General features: G+C 32.4%; 1 protein-coding gene across 1 annotated transcript in view; it reads right to left on the bottom strand.

Moving 5' to 3' along the window:
- LOC140442220 (dynein axonemal heavy chain 10-like) overlaps positions 1-24102 on the bottom strand; it is a 657946-nt gene that overhangs the window by 522723 nt on the left and 111121 nt on the right. The window contains 2 exon segments of the mRNA XM_072533298.1: positions 7316-7459; positions 7515-7688. Of these exon segments, the coding sequence (XP_072389399.1) occupies positions 7316-7459; positions 7515-7688 (318 nt within the window).

Genomic DNA, 24102 nt, shown 5'->3' with positions numbered 1-24102 from the left:
AAATTAAAATATAAAAATAAATTAAAAATAAAAAACAAGAACCAAAAACAAAAATAGGAACTTGTAAAAACGTCTATTAGTTAAGAATATTGAAAATGTAAAACAAAAATTGCAAGGTGCAGAAATTCAGGATTTCAAATAACAAAAATTGGTTAGGCGAATGGATCCAGTAATCCGCAGTTAATTTCCACACGCACATACACAAATGGAAAGTTCACACTTAAAGCGAAAAAACGAAAGTATGATGAATCATATATTAATCCTTGATTTGTTTATTCCCACGGCTCTCCTCTCTGTATTTCGTCCAGCAAAGAAGCCAAAATATGTAAGGTATATGATTCGGACATAGAACCATAGAACCAGACATGAATTTGGGACAGCCTTTATAGTCTATAATAAAGTCAAGCACTTGATTATAGATTTTAAACCGATAAATCCGCGAATGAGCTGCTTAAGGATCAGGGGCAAGTTTTTTAATATAAGCCTTATTAATGTACATGCCCCAACAGAGGACAAGGAAGACGAAGAAAAAGACAATTTCTATGATGAATTAGAAAGAACATATGACAATTGTCCCAGAAATGACATTAAAACAGTAATCGGTGATCTGAACGCAAAAATCGGAAGGGAAGAAATATATCTACCGCACATTGGTAAATATAGTCTCAATAATAATACTAATTCGAATGGACACCGAGCAGTCACCTTCGCAGCCTCAAAGAACATGATCGTAGGAAGCACATGTTTTCTACACAAAAAATACATATGCGGACTTGGACCTCGCCTGATGGATTAACGAACAACCAAATTGATCATATCTGATCATAGATGATAGACACTTCTCCAACCTTATGGATGTCCGCACCTATCGAGGCGCCAATATTGATTCAGATCATTTTTTAGTTGGCACAAGAATTCGGGCTAGAATCTCAAATGCGAAGAAGGAGAGAAGTACCAAAACAAGGCGCCTTAATATTGAACTCCTGAAAAACCCGCAAACGGTAGAAAGGTTTCAAAACTATATCGAAACTAAATACATAACTAAAGAGAATCTAACAATTAGTGAACAATGGGAAGTGTGTAAAAATTACATTAAAGACGCAGCAAATAACATTCTAGGGCCGCAAAGACCACCACCATGCAATGAGTGGTTCGATGCTGAGTGCGAGGACATTACAAGAAGAAAGAACAATGCATATAAACTGATGCAGCAAAGAAGAACCAGAGAAAAAGAACAAAAATATAAAGAAATATAAAGAAGAGAAGAGAAGTACATCCATCGAAGAAAAAAGCGAACTTATGAAAATAGAATATTGGAAAAACTTGAGACATTAAAAAAGGAAAATCAAACAAGAAAATTCTATAAAAATCTAAATAAAGCCAGAAAAGAATTTAAACCAAGGATCGGACTATGTAAGGATAAGGAGGGGCATATACTCAATACAAAAGAAGAAGTATTAAAAAGGTGGGTGAAACACTATAAAGAACTACTTTCGAAGTAGAAGATCCAAATCAACCACCCCCAGGATCAAACAACAATACACCATTGGAGCCTCCATCAATTCAGGAAGCACGGGATGCAATAAAACACCTAACAAATAATAAATCTCCAGGAAGTGATGGTATACCCGCGGAACTTAATAAATGTGGAGGTCCTACTCTGACTAATCATATATATATATATATATATATATATATATATATATATATATATATATTGTTATGATATGTGAATTCGATGCAAGAAAACTACAAGTTGCTCTTATTTACCGGCTAGCTTTATGAAGATAAAAATAATTTTTTTTTAAGTTGATTAATTTGTAATATTGTTAAATTTAGAAATGCTTTTAATAAAAATTATTGAACGCCTGAAAATAAAAAAAAATTTGACAAACATTTATTCTACTCACCTTGTATTCTCTAAATCTGTATTTTGAATTTAAATTTTTTTTTACTTATTTGTCTTAGAACATGCAGACTCTTAACTCAAGCGAGTTCTGTGACCTGTACTGCTTGATAAAGCTATATAAAATTATATAAAGCAAAAATCACCACACAAGAAGTTTTATTTTTAATGTACTGTGCAATTATTCACAAGTGATCAATTAAATATTACACAACGATATCTTGTATAATATATAAAAAAAATTATTTAAGATTCTTCCAATAAATAAGCCAATACTTAACCGTTTAATACTAATATGAATGGATTTAGATTTATGACGTAATACAATATTGAAGTAAGTATATGAAATTAGTGTTTTGTGAAGTTGCAACAAGAAATACTTGATCTAAGATCTAATACGCGTTTGCCTGTCAAAGTATTTATAACCTCACTTACTATCTTTTTAGAGCGAAAACAAAGGTTTATAATCCTTCAATTTTTTTAGTTTAACTGTTTTGTTTAATGATTTTAGTAAGCAAAAGAAACGGTGAATTATATTTGGTTAATATTACAAAAGCGATAATAAAATTTTTGTGAACTTGACTTCAAATTATTTTGTTTTTTTTTAACACAAAGATGATTTAGAATGATATAGGCTGTTTAAAAAAAAAGGTAAGATTATTTCTAAAGAAATTTCAAAACTTGCGTTTAACTTTATTAAAGTTCACTTTCGTCTTTCAGATAATCCCTTCTCTAAAAATTTTATGGAAATCTTCAATAACAAAGATTGCATCTTTCAGTGACGTCTTCTAATGGATTAGGGCCGCAAAACTATCAGAATTATCTCTCCAATGGTTGAGAAATATTTATAAGTACCCAAAATGAATTTTAAATGATCTTCAGTCAAAAATAAACACCAAACGGTCTCTTTATTCAGCGAGAATTCAAATGAGTGTAAAAACTCACCTTTCTGGTAGCTGTGGACCTCTTTATGATGACTGCTAACAATTCCCTTATCGGAAAATATACTGTTAATCTGCAGGCTTTGCTAAAATTTAATCAGAAACGATGGTTTCTTATCGGCAAGGTAATTTGAATATACTTTGTTATAATTCAGGACTTTTTTAAGGTTTTTTAAAATACTTTTGAAAAATTGTGACTGCTGAAAAATAATCAAAAATTTTCTGCCCCTTCGTAACTATTGATTTTCTATCTTTTATTTTTCATTGCTTACCAGATCTCCAAGCATTTTGACAATGTTTTTTAAGATCTGACAGGATTTTTGTATATTTTTGACATTTATGATTAAAATAAAAATATTTTAAATTTTCATAAATTGTTAAATCTTGAGAATTATATTGACTTTTGAAATGAATTGAAACCAATACTAGAGAATTTAAGCATTCTTTTGACATATAATTTCTACAACAAATGATAATTTAAATATTAAAATTTTTACTAACAAATTTGACATACACCAATTTTAACATGAATTAGTTGCTTTTATTTTGCTTTTATTTAATTTTAAAGCTATCTGAAAGCATTTTTGATATTGAATCACTGAGAATTGTCTTCAGATTACCTGTCCATTAAAGATTATATCATTCTGAACTCTTATTTATGAGATATATCCTATTTCACCTCCTAACACGTTTTATTTTCCGAGCTCTATCCATGTTAACTGTATGTTTACTAACAAATTGAAACTTCTTACTTTGTGAATAAATGACTTAAATATTTTATCTGTTTTAGGACTGTTGAAGATTCTATTGACTTGTATATATTAGAATTTGGATTATAATAAAAATTGTAATTAATTAATAAATACAAATTTATGGTTTTTATTTCCACTCGATCCGAAGTGGTTTGATATTTGCTTTTTGTATCTTTATGTTGTGGCTATATTGGCTTATTCTGTAAGTATCTCTTACATAAATAATATAATATATATATAACGAACAATAACTTAAGTTTAAATCATAATCAATTTCATGATCAACAATTGTTTTTGGTTTAATTTTTTTTTATATATTTTTTTTTAATTGAAAAGTGTTTATCAACCAACTATAACTCAGTGGCTATAATAACTCACGTATTAAAAGAATCTTATTTCTATTATGCTAAATTTGTTTATAATAAACCAACTGGTTTTAATTATAATAATAATAAAATTATTTTGAAAACATTAATTAAATCTGGTGATACAATATAGTCCTTATTGGTTTGTTACATGTCTGTGAATTCTGCTTATTTTTGCTTTTAGTTTCTTTCTTATTGTTGAATCTAGTTTCAACTATTAAATTAACAACAATAATACAATTGTTTGAGTTAAATATATATATGTGGTATATTCAATATTGTCATTTTGTTTTATGTTCATACTATTCATAAAAAAAAAAAACTGTTTAGGAGCTTTAATTTCATAACAATATATATATATATATATATATATATATATATATATATATATGTATATATATATATATATAATCATACTGGAATGAGGAACAAATCCCAGAAGAGTGGTGTATTGGGATCGTTTGTCCGCTACACAAAAAGGGCGATGAATTAGAATGCAGAAACTATAGGGGAATAACCCTCCTTAATACAGCATACAAAATATTTTCGAGTATTTTATATGGTCGCCTGAGTAAATATTCAGAGGAGCTTCTTGGCGAATATCAAAGTGGTTTTAGGCCTGGTCGATCAACAACAGACCAGATCTTTGTGCTATACTGGAAAAAACCAACGAATTCAATATCGACACATACCATCTTTTCGTAGACTCCAAATCGGCCTATGATAGTGTCCTAAGAAATAAATTGTATCAAGCCATGGATGAATTTCACATCTCCGATAAACTGATAAGATTGGTTAAGGCTACAATGCGTAAAGTTGTTTGCAAAGTCGAAATAAAGGGCGAACAATCACAGGCATTTGAAACGCATGTTGGGCTGCGACAGAGAGATGCGCTGGCGTGTCTCCTTTTCAACATAGCTCTGGAAAAGGCGGTCAGGGATGCCCAAATAGACAACAGAGGAAACATTTTTAATAAATCATCCCAAATTTTGGCATATGCAGATGATGTCGACCTAGTTGTCCGCACAACACGCAAGCTAGAAGAAATGTATTCCACCTTATCAAACGCCTCAAAAATACGGGCCTGCAAATAAATGAAGATAAAACTAAGATATTGGCATCAACACCCAACAATAGAGCCAGAAACATCGGCCACCAATTCACGGTTGATAATTCTACCTTTGAAGTGGTGGACAAATTCACATAATTAGGCTCCCCGATCACAAGGAGAACGTCATGACGGAAGAAATCAAGCGAAGAATAATCCTAGCAAACAAATACTATTTTGGACTGAGTAGACATATGAGAAGCAGAAACTTAAGTAAAAATACAAAAATAACCATATACAAAACCCTTATACAACCAGTGTTGACATATGGGTCGGAGACATGGACCATTTCCAAGGCAGATGAAAATCTCCTGCTTATATTTGAACGAAGGATCTTGAGAAGAATATTCGGTGGCATCTGTGAAAATGGTGTTTGGAGAAGGAGGTACAACTACGAGATATATCACAGATAGAAACATATATTTGGTGGTAAAGACGTAGTATCCTTTATAAAAATAGGAAGACTAAGATAGGTAGGACATCTGGCAAGATCACAGCAGAACAACCCTCCTAGAAGAATCCTTATGTCGCAACCTGTGGGAAGTGAAAGTAGGGATAGGCCAAAACTCAGATGGAGGGATGGTGTAGATGAGGATGGTAGATAAATAGGCGCAGCAAACTGCCAACAGTTGTCAATGGATAGAACTGACTGACGTAATAGACTTGGGAAGGTCGAGGCTCTTTTATAGGGTTGTAGCACCAATGATGATGATATGATTCGGACAGTTAATGAAACGGCCAGAGAGGCATCGTATTTAGTTAATTACTTCCTTGTCAAGCAGAAGAAGTGCACAATATCGCTAAAAAGTTAATAAAACCATACGTGGTAGATATAATATAATGTATGCTCGATGAAAAATCTGCAAAGCATCTTTTTATAGTGCAGCTTTCGAACGATATAGTATCGCGCCGGTCTGAGGATTTCACAGAATACATAAAACAAGAACTGGTTGCAAGGCTTTAAAATAAAAAATTCGTCTAGCAAATGAAGTCGACTGATGATTCTGGATTGTGCGGTATATAAACATTCTCTCGAGGAAGACTTGCTTATGTGCTCATTGCTGCCTACTAACACAACCAGAGAAGAGATGTTTAAAAAGATTAGTATATTTAAAAAAAAATCAATGCGACTCGAATAATTGCATTGGTATTTGTACCAACAGATCGAAGGTAGTGACTGACAAGTAAAATAGCAGGAGTAGTATCGCGAATGAAAATAAAAGGGGCGCCAATTTGTAGTTCGAGCCATTACATACTACATGGACAATTATCCGCGGTTAAGGAAATGCCCCCAAATCTAAAATTGGTTCTTGATGAGGCAATAAAAATAATTAATTATGTCAATAATATAATATGAAGATTATGGTAGCAGTCAAAAAACATTTCTGCTCCATACAGTAGGGAGATTATTGTTTCTAGGTAAAACTTTGACAAGGCTTTTTGAACTTGAATTACAAGCTTGCTTTTCTTACATATATAATGTTTGGAAAACTTAAACCTGTCATTACAAGGAACACACACATCAATTTTCAATTCTAACAACAAGATAACCCCCTTTAAAAAAATTAGATTTTTGGATTACTTGTTTTGGTAAGAGATAAACCGAAAGCTTTTCACTGCTAAGTGAGTTTCTTAGTCAACTTAGTCTTAGGGAAAGAGAAATATTTCAAAATGAAACATTTATTAAATTGGTAAAATTAGTGTATTAAAGGTGTATTTTGGTGTATTAAAGACCATAATACAAAACTGAAATTAAACTGATGGATTCAAAACCATTTTTGATCCAATTTGTGTAAGGTACAGCTACCTAAACAAAAATATCGCAATAGACTGGATGCCGAACTAAAGATGAGAATTCAATTTTCTTCTATTAAGCCTGACATTATCTATTGACGAATAATAAAAAACAGTTTCATGTCTCCCAGTAAATAAACTTAGTTTTATCATTTGCCTAGTAACTTACTACTTAGCAAATCTTACTGAATCTGCCTTTTGTATGATTAGTAATAAACCATACACGTTTAACTGGTGTTGCTTTTAATTTGGGGTATTAGGGTTTAGGGTTCCGTTAAAAATGTAGTTTCTTAAAGGTGTTGAGCCACCAAAAAAGGTTTGGGAACCGCTGTACTACAGAACAACTCTTAACGAAAAGTTTCTTAGAAATAAATAAATATTTTTATAATCGTTTTAATCAATAATTATAACGCCAAACGCGTAGTTTATTTGTTTATATATTTCCTTACCTAAATCGGCTAAAATATAAGAACCCATAATTTCATGCCATGTTAAATTTCTCTGAGAGTGAATTCGTTCCAAAACATTTTGAACGGAGCGGCTACTGCATTTACTGGAATCTCTTCGACTTGAAGATCTTTTGCCCACTGAAACTTTAATATTTTTAAGATGAGACATGTTCGATAGTAATTGCAAATATAAAATTACCTTTTGTTACACTGCTTCTAGCACTTGACTTTCCTACGATAGGTGGATGGCTACAAATTTTTGGTGATTTATAAAATGTACTTTTCTTATTTGCACTAACTACTTTTACGATATCCATTTGTAGTGCTTTTACCATTGTAACGCTAAATTTTTGAACCCAATCATCAAATTTTGCTACAAATTAAGTTTCTACTTGCATTAAACTGATTGTGAAAATACTAAATCGATCATTGAAAGTTGTTTAATTTTTAAATACCATTCTGTATAAGGTAATACATATTACAAATCTACGAAAAATAACAACTTGAACTTCGAACGGGAAGACATACTATGAGTGTTTCTTTATACAGTCTTAATTGCACCGAATCACGCTTTTAGAACTGCGTCTCACAATTAAGCATAATAAGTGTTTGTTTAAATTTTCCAAGATAGAACAGCGATTGGCAGATGATTTACTACGAGTAATATAAATTAAACCCTCAAAAATCCTTTTAGCGTGAGATCGTTGAGAAGGATTTTTTTTAGGAAGTCACTTTTTGAAGAGACCGGTCGGTGGAGCTGTTTGTTGATCATTAGCCAACTTTTTTGTTTAAAAACATCTTTGGAGATCAAATGTATATTTGGCAGTAGTATTATAATGAGTGACAAAAAAGGTTACCAACTACGTATGTTTATTAAATTCATTAGTTTTTTACATCTCAATTTATCTTGCCATGAACAGTAAGTGATAAAGTTTGCAGGTTTATCTGTTAAGTTGGCGTTAAGACAGCGTGAATTGTTAGCCTTAAGATGCATTTAGTTTTCGTAAACTTACGGTGTCAGTGAAATTGCAAATTTCGTGTAGCTAATTGAGAAGCCTTATTTATTGCTCAAAATCGAATTGTCGGGATGCATGAAGCCGGTCCATCGAATAGAGAAGTTTCTAGGAAGACCAACAGTTCCTAATGCAGAATACAGCAGTTTGAACAAACGAGGACTCAGGAATACTGAGGAGACTAAGTGAGGGATTCTGAATCTCACAGAGTGGAAGGGAAGGGTGGTTGGTATGAGTACGGTATATTGCAGAATATAATATTTTGGCCTTTTTGTATCTTCCACATTGGGTGATACCTCCCAGAGCTGAATATCGGCGTAACCGTTTGCTCTGGTGTAGATAAAAAATTCCATAAGACCGGAAATGAAGTCGAGTGATCTTTATGCTACCTGAGGATGCACGATGGTATGGCAAAAGTTAGAAGGCGATCGCGACGTGGTGAACGATGTGGCCCATAATTTTACAGAGCGGTAAGTTCACTACACTGTAGGAATTATGATATAGGGTGCTGTTACTATTTATATATATATATATATATATATATATATATATATATATATATATATATATATATATATATATAAATATATGTACATATATATTTATATATATATATATAATAAGTGAAAGTAATAAATTCAAAAGGACTTTTTTGGAAATGGTTTGTATTAGCAAAAGTGATAATAGTTTAAACAAAAGATCAGAAATTCAAAACCTAAGCAAAATTTATAATTATATTATTTCTTTATAATTTATATATAAAACTTGAAAAATATCACATTTTTATTTAATTTTCCATATATCTGTTACATTTTTTCAGACATCTATCAATGGTGAATAAATCTTCTTCTTTTTTGTTACTAAACAAAAAAGAATTTTTAAACAAAATTTTATTTTTGACAATATAATTGTCAGAGGTAAACATTTTAAGTTGGTATTTATGACATTGAGGCTTATTTGTAATTGGTTGCTACTTTAAACTATTTATAAATTCAATTATTTTTTTGTTAAGAAAATGTTTTCAAAATTATTAAAATTTCAGGGAAGAATTTATTAGATAAGGGCATTTTAGTATTAATTCTTTTTGACATGTATTTGCAGCAATTTTTATTAACGAAACTAATTTTATTTGGTGAGTTAACAAAAAATGTTTTTCTTTATAGTTCAACTTTGTAAGATATTTTGTCTTTTTTAGCAGCTCTTGATAAGAATTGTAAACACAATTGAAAGCTCGAGATATTAAATAGTTAACCAATAGCCCCTTTTATTGACTCCAACCCATCAAAAACATTTATATATATATATATATATATATATATATATATATATATATATATATATATATATATATATATATATATATATATAAATATACATATATATATATATACATATATATATACATATATATACATATTTATATATATATATATATATATATATATATATATATATATATATAGCTTTAGTTAGTCGCCTGGAAGGAGATATGCCAACAGGATATCGACCATCTGATTAGAACGATGCCTGGGTTGTCAATGAATATAAGAAATCGTGGATCCTCAACACGGTATTGAACCAGCTTCTGCAGTAAGAGACACTGAACGTGTATCACAAAAATTATTTAAATTTATATGTATATATATATATATATATATATATATATATATATATATATATATATATATATATATATATATATATAGTGAATGGCTAAATTATGGAATATTATCATTATTTCGGGAACCGTCGAGTTTTGTGGGAAATCCCGAAACAGGTCAATTTTTGTTATAAAATGTTATAAGTGTTATTTGTTATAGAAATCGGTATAATTCGACACCTCATTTAAACGAGAATTTAATTCTCTATTTAACGACATTACATTTTTAACTAAAATATTTTTTTAAGGGTACCAAAAAAATATTTTTAAATTTAAATTTAACTAAATTACAACTAATGATATAATTAATAATGTACTTTAAAGTAACCAAATTATGCATAATAATTATTTTAAATTAAATGTTCGAAATGTCATCCATCGTTTTCTTGACCATATATGAATCTACGGACACATTCATCAAGTATATTGCGGATGACTTCTGGAGTAAAATGACTCATTTTATGCCTAATTCTTTTTTTCAAGTCATGTAAGTTTTAGGGTTTATTGACATAAACTTTTGATTGTATGTAACCGCACACGAAAAAGTCTAATAAAATAATAATCAATAACAACTCGCCATTTTTGTTTTCCTGACGCATCTAATTACTTCGGTACAACCCAGACTGGACTCGACCAGGGCGAGACGCTTTTCTGGATTATTCCTTCTTTTACATTTTATTAATTTTCGTCTTTACCTCTTCCTTATGTATTTGAGGATATCTATAGGATTTAGTGAAGATAGGTTTAGCGTTGTTGGTTTCGATTTTGAGCTTGATTTCGTTTGTGAAGGTCAGTTTGTCGCCTTCGATATAAAATATATCTGCATATTCAGTACATATATCTAGAATTAGTTCTTGTTCTTCGCAATTTAGATGATCAATTCTTAGCTGTTTTTTAATTATTCGTGTTCTATCTACTACGGGTTCTTCAAAATCATTTCCGTTGTAGGATAGTATTGTCTCCGAATTTTTGAAAGGTGCGATTGAAACGTCTGAAAATTCGATTGTCTTCGGCATAGCATTAGCATTTAGGACGGAAGTTAAGAATTCTCCATTTTCGTCTACATGGACTAATGCATGAGGTAATCTAACTTTTTCTATTTCTTGGGCTGATAATATGGCATCTGTATTTGATAAGTTACATTTTAGTCTGCATATTTGTTCGGTCCGGCTGTCAATGGTAATTCTGTTTTTCCCTTTTATTCGTTTTCTCTCCAGTCTTTCAAGATTTTTGTCTTGATCTCGGTTTTTTAAGATAGTGTATTTTTCATTCAGAGGGTTCTCGTATTTTAAATTTGATTCCTGTTTAGAATCTGATTTAATTTTTATTTTAGGTTCGTTTTGTCTTGTTTCCGTGGGGTGTGTCGGTGATTTGTCTTTAGGAGGTGTGTTTTTCTCGTGTCCTACTTTGTGAAGGGTGAGAGTTTTAAAATTTGTATGCAACAAATATATATATATATATATATATATATAAGAGTAAGAAAAAAGAAGTACTTGTGACTCGTTTGGAAAAAATATATAAATGTTTTTGATGGGTTGGAGTCAATAAAAGGGGGATTTTATTGACTTTTATTTTTATAAACCCCTTTTATTGACTCCAACCCATCAAATCATTTATATATATATATATATATATATATATAGATATATAGATATATAGATATATATATATATATATATATATATATATATATATATATATATATATATATATATATATATATATATATATATAGGGAAGTTGAGCTTCATTTTAAAAGACAGAAAAATCCCAATACACTTAAAACGAAAAACCTATGACACTTGTATACTAGCAGTTGCAACTTATGGATTGGAAACTATGGCATTAACAAGAAAAATGGCAGAACAATTAAGAGTAACTCAACGGGCCATGGAGAGGGCCATGTTAAATATAAGCCTCAGAGACAAAATTCCTAACACCGAAATACGTCGAAGAACTAAAGTAACCGACATCATGGAAAAAATAGCGACATTGAGATGGCAATAGGTAGCACATGTAGCAAGACAAGACACCAACAGATGGTCTCATAAAGTGACATTCTGGAGACCTCGAGAAACAAAAAGAAGCGTTAGAAGACCCAAAAAGAGATGGATAGACGATATAACAGCTGTAGCTGGAAAGCAGTGGATGAGAATTGGAAAAGATAGGGAAGCGTGGAAACAATTGGAGGAGGCCTATGTCCAACAATGGATAAATAAAGGCTGAAGAAGAAGAAGAAGAAGAGGATATATATATATATATATATATATATATACAAGAAATACTGGATATTAGTGACTGTCGATATAAACAAACAACACAGTTTATAAGGATTGCAGTCAGAAAATTGGCCGGGATGTTATTGAAACCCTCTTTTGACTTTTTGTCTAGCTATTCCTTTTTCAAGACACTGTACTAAGAAGAATATGTAAATATTTATAAAATATCACAATTCTTCAGTGCAACTTACTAGTCGTTGAGACTATTTGTAAAAGCATTGACACTCAATATTAATAACACACATATAAAATAATATACACAATACATTCTAAAATCTTTAAAATTTAGGTACAGATAGTAAAACTTAGTTTATGGCATCTTTTACTGGTGTATTTTAACTCTCACCCAAGATGGGCCTCTAGTATTTCTTAAAAAGAAATATAATATAAAGTACACCTAATTACTTTTTAATCATAGGGTTTTTACTTTCTGTTCTCTATGTGTCAGAGTTAAAACACACCAGTAAAAGATGCCATAAACTAAGTTTTACTATCTGTACCTAAATTTTAAAAATTTTAGAATGTATTTTGTACATTATTTTATATTTTATATGTGTGTTATTAATGTTGAGTGTCAATGCTTTTACAAATAATCTCAACGACTAGTAAGTTGCACTGAAGAATTGTGATATAGTGTCTTGAAAAAGGAATAAAACCATTCCGAAAGCTAGACAAAAAGTCAAAAGAGTGTTTCATTAACATCCCGGCCAATTTTCTGACTGCAACCCTAATAAACTCTGTTGTTTGTGTATATATATATATATATATATATATATATATATATATATATATATATATATATATATATATATGTATATATATATATATATATGTATATATATATTTATATATATATATATATATATATATATATATATATATATATATATATGTATATATATATATATATTTATATATATATATATACATATATATATATTTATATATATATATATATATATATATTGTTGTACTTTTGAATGTCCATAAGCAATAAAAAACCGATATACAAATTTTATTACTTAAATAAAAATTAAAATTATTGATATTTCATAAATACACGGGCATATAAATTTTCAAACAAAAGACAAAATATGTATTTTAAGTTGTTCGAAGAATTGTTCATTAGGCCTCAGAGACAAGACTTTCAAATATTATCGATAAGAAATTTAAATAAGTCGGTTATTGTGGTATGGATTTACCCGGAATAAAAGTGTATATAGAAAGTGTAAACAATAGACCGGGATTTGCGGTGGTTTTTTCTCCCCGAAAGATTATATCGGTAAAAGTTTATTAACAAAAGACATTGAATTGAGAAACAGGTATCGTTTGTAGCTATTAGTAAGAAATATTTGTAAAGCAGATAGATTTAGTTAGAATAATTAAAGAAGGTTGTTTTCTGGAATTACCCGAATGACGTTTTATAGAGAGAGTTGTTTGGTAATGATATACGTCACAGAGGTGGATGATTTTTATTGGTCAAGTTTTGAATGCAAGGAGGTGGCGGTTTTTGGCTATGAGAGAGGAGAGAGAAAAAAAAAGTTGGTTAGTCAGTTTTCGTCGTCCAAGAAGGAAGGAGCTTTGTGATTTGTGTTTGTTTGAAGTCCCGAAGACGTAATTTACCGGGTGTGTTTATTTGCTGTGTAAAAGCTGACCAGTGTGAGGAACGGGGTACAGAGAGATAGAAAACCAAAGGGTATAAGAATATTAAAAGCAGACGAAGCCGGAAACATTTGGAGTTGTAAACAGGCGCGGAGATTGGCTCAAACAGGCTGCATAGACTAACACGAGTTGTTGGGTTGCAGATACAGTGACAGATAGGAGAAAGGTGTACGTCATCTGGACCACAATAGGAGCAGAAGCAGAGAAAGGATTTTTTTGTTGTGGCGTGGCCATAGAATTGCAACGACAGAGAAGGAAAGGTCAGTCAATTTTCATTAGAGCCGGAGTGTGATTTTCATTTATTAATTAAATAAATTGAATAAAGAATAGAGACAGTTAATTTTGCGATCACAAAAAAAAAAGAATTATAAAAAGAGCTTAGTTATAACACATATTACAAATCAATGTAAAATAACATTTGGGTCCATGATAGAAAACAACTTCTCATATATTTAAAGTTAGTATATTGCAAATATTACAGGATTGATTGTTATATAAAATTTCATTAAAATAAAGGACATCTCACATATAGTTCAGTTGAAATTTTATGTATTTTATTCAGGTCATATTACCTATCCCGATTAGGAAGCCAATTGGAAAATATTTTGAATCCACGATCAAAGGTAAATAGTACAATTTAAATAGCCTGAGATTGAAATTAATTAATGCTGATTTATTGTGATTAATTGAAGATTAGATCATTTAATAAATATAGACAGGATTTTTCCTAAGTAAGCAATATAATACAATTTAAATAGCATAACAAAATGGCCCCCAACGTGTAAAGCTTTGAAAAATATTTCTAGTTGGCAAATTTGAAAGGATAGGATAATACGTAGCATAAGTACAGCTAGCATACAGGAAGTGCGTTTTAGTTTGCCTCGAGAAAATTTAGTTGCATAGATTGATAAATTTTATCGATTACAAAGGCGGGGATTTGTTGTACTTTTGAATGTCCATAAGCAATAAAAAACCGATATACAAATTTTATTACTTAAATAAAAATTAAAATTATTGATATTTCATAAAGACACGGGCATATAAATTTTCAAACATCCTGTATAAGACAAAATATGTATTTTAAGTTGTTCGAAGAATTGTTCATTAGGCCTCAGAGACAAGACTTTCAAATATTATCGATAAGAAATTTAAATAAGTCGGTTATTGTGGTGTCCTCGACGCATCAAGGAATTTGGATATCGGTTAAAATACTTGGGAATTCCAAGGTTGGCCAAATCCAAATTTCTAATTGATTCGATGCAGGGAAAATCCACTTTCGCTTCGTAAAACAAAGGATTTGTTTTACATAAAAGCAGGTAGATTTTCTCTCATCGGTCAGTCGAGCTTGCTCTTCTACTGTAGACCTAGTCGGTGCTATTATTGTTCCTACTAAGTTATTGTTTTATTTCTGATTTCTTGTATACCATTTTTATTTTAGCATTATTGTATATTCAGACCTTTTCAGGTTAGAATATTACTTTGATCTATATTTGTTCATATACTGATTGTTTGATATTTTAATTGGTTATTTTGATTGTTTATTTTTCTTGTATTTTGTGTCTAAGTTGTTTTTCCGTAAGTTAAGAACACTTAGAAATATTTATCTTGCTTTTTTTCTATTTTATATTTTGATTTGTACTTTGTCTAAGTAGTTCTTTCCGGTAAGTCAAAGAACTCTTAGAAATATTTCTCTGAATATTTGACTTGTTATTTTAATTGTTTATCTAAGCCGTTCTTTTCCGGTAAGTCAAAGAACTCTTAGAAATATTTGCATAATCATTGTTGCATTATTATTTCCGATATTTTACCTAAGATATTTTTCTTAAGTTAAGAAAATACTTAATAGATTTGTTTCTTTCATTTTCTATTTTATGCTAAGTTGTTTCTTCCGTAAGTCAAAAAACACTTAGCAATATTTTCACATCTTTTCTATATTTGATTTTTCTTATTTTCTTTTATAAGTCGTTTCTTCCGTAAGTCAAGAAACACTTATAAATATTTGTGCATTTATTTTACTATATTTGATTCTCTTGTTTATTTTCTATTCTAAGTTGTTTCTTCCGTAAGTCAAGAAACACTTAGACATATTTCTATAATCTGTTTCATTTTTGCATTTCTCGTTTTATATTTTGAGTATTTTTATTTTTCCACTCTAAGTCGTTTCTTCCGTAAGTTAAGAAACACTTAGAAATATTTCCATATTTTACTCTCACATTTACATATTTCATTTATCTATATTTCTGTCCTAAGTTGTTTCTTCCGCAAGTGAAGAAACACTTAGAAACATTTTTTTTCTTTGCATTATATTTTTTTACCATTTAATTTAATTGTTTACTAAGTTATTCCTTCCGTAAGTCAAGGAATACTTAGATCATTTTTACCTATCTGTTTTCCATTTTTGCTCTGTTACTTTGTAACTGTTCCTTGGAACCGTTACCTATAACAGATATTTGTCACTGGAACTGTTATTTATAACAGCGGTAGTATTTAACCTTCCTACCAGCGACAAACCAAAGATGGTGAATACCCGATCCAATTCCGGGGATAGGAAGAAGCCCGAAGAGCCGGCGATGGGTCCTACAGGCCCAAATGCCCCCTCTCGGCAACATGGCGCCCAACCCACAAGATCCGAATCCACGACCCCAGGACCGTCTTCAAGCCAGCCTTCCACAGCTGACTTTATCTCTGCCCTAATGCAAGCGATGACGGCCCTATCCACTACTCAAGGCACCACACCCCAGATGCCTCAACCTGAGCCACCGAAGCCCAGGATTACATATACGAAGCCCCCTCAATTCTCAGGCCGGGACACCGAGAATCCGCTCAGCTTTTCGACAAAAGCTGAGAATTTCTTAATCAAACATAACGTAGACGAGGACCAATGGATCGACTACCTCATAGACAACTCCCTCCACGGCGATGCGAAGAAATGGGCTCAGAAATTCTTATACACGGACCTGCCATACACCACATTTCGAGACCGTCTCCTAAGGAGATACAATGACCCTGCCGCAATTTCAACCCTGACGTCGAAGCTTCATGGAGAACATCAACGTAGAGACGAATCCACGGAGGAGTTCATTAACCAGAAATCTGCCTTATTCAGACGTCTCATGCCACATACCCCCGAGGACCAGAGGTGTATAACGATAGCGAACTTACTGAGACCCGACATCGCGATCTGCCTGAGAGCGAAGATCCCCAGGACCGAGGAAGACCTTCTGACAATCGCCCAGGGCATGGAATCTGACATCCGCCGGACCGGCAAACCCCAGCAGCATCAGCAGCAGCAACAACAGCCGTACCGTCCCCCACGTCAGGATAACGCTCCACGACACCCTGAGGCGATAGACGAATGGAGGAACCCCAGCGGACAGTTCAGGATGCCACCGATGAGTCAACCACCACCTCCACTACCTCAGAACCAGGGAAACGCCAACAGGGGCGCCAACTGAACCCTGTTGTGAAGATGGTGCCCCAACTGAATCCTATTCAGGTAAAACCCTCGACAGCAGGCCTCCCCCAACTCTATGGAAGGATCAACGGGCAGCAAGTGAAGATTTTGGTCGACACCGGTGCCTCCGGGAACTTCGTTCACCAAAGGTTGATCCAGAGACGGGACCTGCAACGAGGACCAGGACTGGTTCAGCTGGCATGCACGGGCAGCACATCCCGCACCCTAGGGACTGCTGCAGTCAATATGAACATTGACACTCTGGACACGACTGTAAACTGCATGGTTATGGAGGATTTGAACCACGACGTTGTGTTAGGGATGCCTTGGTTGGAGCAGGAAGAGGCCAATGTAGACATACCCCGAAAATGTCTACACGCTGGTACTGCCTGCCGAACCACCATCTACTGGGCGACCCCAGCAGAAAGGCAAGCCAAACCACAACAGCTAGAATTCCATCAAACCCCATCCCAACAAGCAGAGCAGTCAACCCAAGAGGACAATGAAATATTAGACAACCGTTCACGTCAGCCGACCACTGAAGAAACCGAAACAGCGGACATCAGTACAGGCACACCCGAAGAAGAAGAAGGAGAAGCCTACGGAGTTCCATTACTAGAGACGATGGAGGACGTCGACGAGGAGGAAGAACCTAGCCTGACAGCAGATGACATGCCAGACGCCGAATGCCTTCTACTGATAGAGACAATGGAGCACGGCGACGAGGAGGAGGACACCGACCCCATCCTCGACGGTCCGGTCGACATACCACTCCGAGAGGAAATCCGGAGAAGTCACCGGACACACAAGAGAAAGAAACGACTTCGAAGACGCGAGCAGCAAACCTCAGAAGACGTACCCAGGAGCGAGATTGAAGAGAATCTCCTCCAAAAGTTCACGATGGTCGACGATGCTGACCATAGGACCCTGACCCCTCCGGACGGACGGGATGAAGGAACCACAGCGCAGCCGACCGCCAAAGATGAACAAGGATAAGGTCCCATTACGACACGTGGAGATATCAAGGTGAATTGAGTAGCCTTATACCTTCACGACGTCGTAGGACCTCCTCAGGGTGAATAAAGTAGCCCTGACGGAAGCAGACGAGCCACCCGGCACACCTGGACCACCTGGGCCTACTGGACCATATACAATTAAGTTCAAATATCTTAAGTACAATATCTTAGTTTTTTTTTTATCTTAAGTCTTTTACATTATATTCTTTTAGGGTAAAAATTTTATTATTGTATTTTTTTTTATTCTTAAATTGTATTTTTCTATTATTTTAATAAATTTTCTTAGCACCGTTAGGTCTTTCAGAGGAGGGGGGATGTCCTCGACGCATCAAGGAATTTGGATATCGGTTAAAATACTTGGGAATTCCAAGGTTGGCCAAATCCAAATTTCTAATTGATTCGATGCAGGGAAAATCCACTTTCGCTTCGTAAAACAAAGGATTTGTTTTACATAAAAGCAGGTAGATTTTCTCTCATCGGTCAGTCGAGCTTGCTCTTCTACTGTAGACCTAGTCGGTGCTATTATTGTTCCTACTAAGTTATTGTTTTATTTCTGATTTCTTGTATACCATTTTTATTTTAGCATTATTGTATATTCAGACCTTTTCAGGTTAGAATATTACTTTGATCTATATTTGTTCATATACTGATTGTTTGATATTTTAATTGGTTATTTTGATTGTTTATTTTTCTTGTATTTTGTGTCTAAGTTGTTTTTCCGTAAGTTAAGAACACTTAGAAATATTTATCTTGCTTTTTTTCTATTTTATATTTTGATTTGTACTTTGTCTAAGTAGTTCTTTCCGGTAAGTCAAAGAACTCTTAGAAATATTTCTCTGAATATTTGACTTGTTATTTTAATTGTTTATCTAAGCCGTTCTTTTCCGGTAAGTCAAAGAACTCTTAGAAATATTTGCATAATCATTGTTGCATTATTATTTCCGATATTTTACCTAAGATATTTTTCTTAAGTTAAGAAAATACTTAATAGATTTGTTTCTTTCATTTTCTATTTTATGCTAAGTTGTTTCTTCCGTAAGTCAAGAAACACTTAGCAATATTTTCACATCTTTTCTATATTTGATTTTTCTTATTTTCTTTTATAAGTCGTTTCTTCCGTAAGTCAAGAAACACTTATAAATATTTGTGCATTTATTTTACTATATTTGATTCTCTTGTTTATTTTCTATTCTAAGTTGTTTCTTCCGTAAGTCAAGAAACACTTAGACATATTTCTATAATCTGTTTCATTTTTGCATTTCTCGTTTTATATTTTGAGTATTTTTATTTTTCCACTCTAAGTCGTTTCTTCCGTAAGTTAAGAAACACTTAGAAATATTTCCATATTTTACTCTCACATTTACATATTTCATTTATCTATATTTCTGTCCTAAGTTGTTTCTTCCGCAAGTGAAGAAACACTTAGAAACATTTTTTTTCTTTGCATTATATTTTTTTACCATTTAATTTAATTGTTTACTAAGTTATTCCTTCCGTAAGTCAAGGAATACTTAGATCATTTTTACCTATCTGTTTTCCATTTTTGCTCTGTTACTTTGTAACTGTTCCTTGGAACCGTTACCTATAACAGATATTTGTCACTGGAACTGTTATTTATAACAGCGGTAGTATTTAACCTTCCTACCAGCGACAAACCAAAGATGGTGAATACCCGATCCAATTCCGGGGATAGGAAGAAGCCCGAAGAGCCGGCGATGGGTCCTACAGGCCCAAATGCCCCCTCTCGGCAACAGTGGAATGGATTTACCCGGAATAAAAGTGTATATAGAAAGTGTAAACAATAGACCGGGATTTGCGGTGGTTTTTTCTCCCCGAAAGAATATATCGGTAAAAGTTTATTAACAAAAGACATTGAATTGAGAAACAGGTATCGTTTGTAGCTATTAGTAAGAAATATTTGTAAAGCAGATAGATTTAGTTAGAATAATTAAAGAAGGTTGTTTTCTGGAATTACCCGAATGACGTTTTATAGAGAGAGTTGTTTGGTAATGATATACGTCACAGAGGTGGATGATTTTTATTGGTCAAGTTTTGAATGCAAGGAGGTGGCGGTTTTTGGCTATGAGAGAGGAGAGAGAAAAAAAAAGTTGGTTAGTCAGTTTTCGTCGTCCAAGAAGGAAGGAGCTTTGTGATTTGTGTTTGTTTGAAGTTCCGAAGACGTAATTTACCGGGTGTGTTTATTTGCTGTGTAAAAGCTGACCAGTGTGAGGAACGGGGTACAGAGAGATAGAAAACCAAAGGGTATAAGAATATTAAAAGCAGACGAAGCCGGAAACATTTGGAGTTGTAAACAGGCGCGGAGATTGGCTCAAACAGGCTGCATAGACTAACACGAGTTGTTGGGTTGCAGATACAGTGACAGATAGGAGAAAGGTGTACGTCATCTGGACCACAATAGGAGCAGAAGCAGAGAAAGGATTTTTTTGTTGTGGCGTGGCCATAGAATTGCAACGACAGAGAAGGAAAGGTCAGTCAATTTTCATTAGAGCCGGAGTGTGATTTTCATTTATTAATTAAATAAATTGAATAAAGAATAGACAGTTAATTTTGCGATCACAAAAAAAAAAGAATTATAAAAAGAGCTTAGTTATAACACATATTACAAATCAATGTAAAATAACATTTGGGTCCATGATAGAAAACAACTTCTCATATATTTAAAGTTAGTATATTGCAAATATTACAGGATTGATTGTTATATAAAATTTCATTAAAATAAAGGACATCTCACATATAGTTCAGTTGAAATTTTATGTATTTTATTCAGGTCATATTACCTATCCCGATTAGGAAGCCAATTGGAAAATATTTTGAATCCACGATCAAAGGTAAATAGTACAATTTAAATAGCCTGAGATTGTAATTAATTAATGCTGATTTATTGTGATTAATTGGAGATTAGATCATTTAATAAATATAGACAGGATTTTTCCTAAGTAAACAATATAATACAATTTAAATAGCATAACAATATATATATTTAATATGTATATTATTATAGTGTATAGTATAAAATAAGTTACAAACTACAAATACAGGAAAATAAAATAGGTGTTCATATCAAACCATGCAACAAAATTGTATAGTTAAATTTGGCTAAAAATAAACCAAAAACCTCTACCGGGTGGTGATCGCCAAACGGGTCATAGGAAACTTAATGGGAAATTCTAGACCATTGAATTCCTGCTTTCCCCAATTATTTTACATCAAAAGACACAAGATACTATCTGTAGAGGACTGAAATCTGTATTTAAAACAGATGTTAAAATTGTTCTACGTATTAAATACATTTTAAAATTTTGCAAAAAATATAATACATTTGCCAGAACATTGTTGTAAAACTTGGCCACACGTAGTACAAAATGTGAACGGGTTGTATTTGATCACAATGAAGTTGGATATTAACAATATTTGAATTGTCAATATTTTTATTTCATGATTAATTGTTCAAAAAGCAATAACTTTAATGAAATGTTCTCAATTGAGAAAAAATAAACAATAATGTTTTATTCAGAAAATACTGCAAACACTGCCAGATCTATATTAGCGTAAGATATTTTTTATAGACCAATTCCAGGTTATACAACAATTCAAAGGATTTTAAGAAAATTTAAAATTACTGGGACATTGCTTCCTAATTTTGTAACTGTACAGTTTTATTATTTAAAGAACTAATAAAAAATAATTTATGATTATTTCTAAATATAAAACTATAACGAATGTTCAAACAATCCGCCACTGTGTACTCAGCAGTATCCCAATCGATTTTAAAATTCTCGTTATTAGCCCAAACGCGTGACGTTATTTTAGCACACTCTTCATTAATTCCCATTTTTAATTCTTTAACATCTGTCAATTTTTGAGCAGAATAAATTTTGGATTTTAGATGCTCCCAAATAAAATAATCGTTTGGAGCTAGTATTTTACTAAAAGAACTATAGAAGTTTGTAAAATACCCGTTCTGTCTTTTGAATATCCTTGACTATCTCTACTTAAACGTTTACTTTTTAAGGGTGCTGAATGTGTGCCGCAGTCATCCAATGAGGATTCTCTTTACTCCAATATCTACATTGGAGTCAAGATATTGCCGATTCATTGTGTAAAGAAAAGGTTGCTTTATCAGAAAAAAGGATTTGACTAATAAAGCGCGGATTTTAATTACATACATGGGCGCCCATAAGGGGGGCAAGAGGGGGCAGTTGCCCCCCCCCCCCCCCCATCATTAGTAATATTATTTAAAAAATCAGTATGTATGTAAGTATATTTAAAAAAAAATACATAATTTACGCATATTGTGGCGAGAAACTTGCAACAATACCTCAAAACAGCAAACAACCGGAAACTAATCTAGCGAAATACCGAGAAATGCGGTAGGTACTTCCTTAACAATGCCTCGAATGTAGCTACCTACCATAATAATATTGTACAATGCAAAGAGGGATTTTGAGATGTCGTAGGTATCAATCCTTAATTGGTAGAAAGTGTACCTGTACCAACAATTTTAAACTTTATTTCGTCCCATGTCAAATGCAAAATTTACTCACAAAAAAATATCCGCTTAATAAATGCTACACGTTTTTACTTGTTTGACTTAAATATTTGGTATAGTGGCCTATTCGCATAAGAAATACCACAATAGAATTTCAATTGAAAACTTAAATCCTCTTATCAATATCTGTAAATTTTTCCCTGTAATCAGAAAAGGTTTTTGTTTTCTACGCCCGTTTTATAGAAATCATTATCTTCTTAAAATTTGTCAATACGTTCCTTGTGTTAATTTACGTTCTTTGAATTTTTCAATGTAATTTGAATATTCTTTCTTAATTATTTTCTAAAATCTCTAATCTTCCACTTCCCGTAATGGCTTGATATTAATCTGTACAAAATTCAACTTATCTGTATTTTCTCAGAAAGTAGGTAGGAAGATAGACTCGGGCAAACTTAAGTTTGGGAATATGATTCATAACTTGACGATGCGCAGTGATTCTTATTTACTAGGGTTACCATACCATGGAAACGTGCATAGAAACAGCCAGTTTGCTGTTCGCCAGTGTGGTAGTTAGAAGAGCGTTACGTTACTCAGAGAGTGTTGACTTGTGGATTTAACATCTGCTGAACTGATAGAAAACATCGATCGTGGTAGGTAAGTATTTTTATAGATCTCATATTAAAATGTTTAAAAAATATTTATAGTACGGAAGAGATTGCGTTGCGTTGCACTATTTCTGGGAATTTTATACTGAATAAATTAATTTAATTTATTCAGTATAAAAAAAAGAATGTTGACATGTTAACTATGTGTATGCAAAATTTCATGTCAATTTAAGTGGTACTTTAAAATTCTTAGCAAAAACTGTGAGTGACTGCACTATTATAAAAAATACCAACTTTCATGTGCTGTTTAATTGTACATTTTTACCAATACTTGAACAGCTGACGTTTAAATTCGTAAACTATTAGGGGCAAACTGTTATTAAATAAAATTAGTAATCAACGCGACCTCTTGTACTGCTGGCCTGGTAGTACTGGCTGTCCAATATCAAATCTTCAGAATTCATATCCGAAATTGGACAGTATAATTTTATCACCCAGTAGACCGAATGAATCTATTTGTTATTAAATACACACACGTAGTTAATTAGGTTACATACACATTTGGTCAATTATAAATAATAATTTGGA

Source organism: Diabrotica undecimpunctata, chromosome 5 (assembly GCF_040954645.1).
Source record: "Diabrotica undecimpunctata isolate CICGRU chromosome 5, icDiaUnde3, whole genome shotgun sequence".
NCBI classification, from domain to species: Eukaryota; Metazoa; Arthropoda; class Insecta; order Coleoptera; family Chrysomelidae; genus Diabrotica; species Diabrotica undecimpunctata.
The sequence above is the reverse complement of the archived record's forward strand: the minus strand, read 5'-3'. Positions and strand labels throughout refer to the sequence as shown.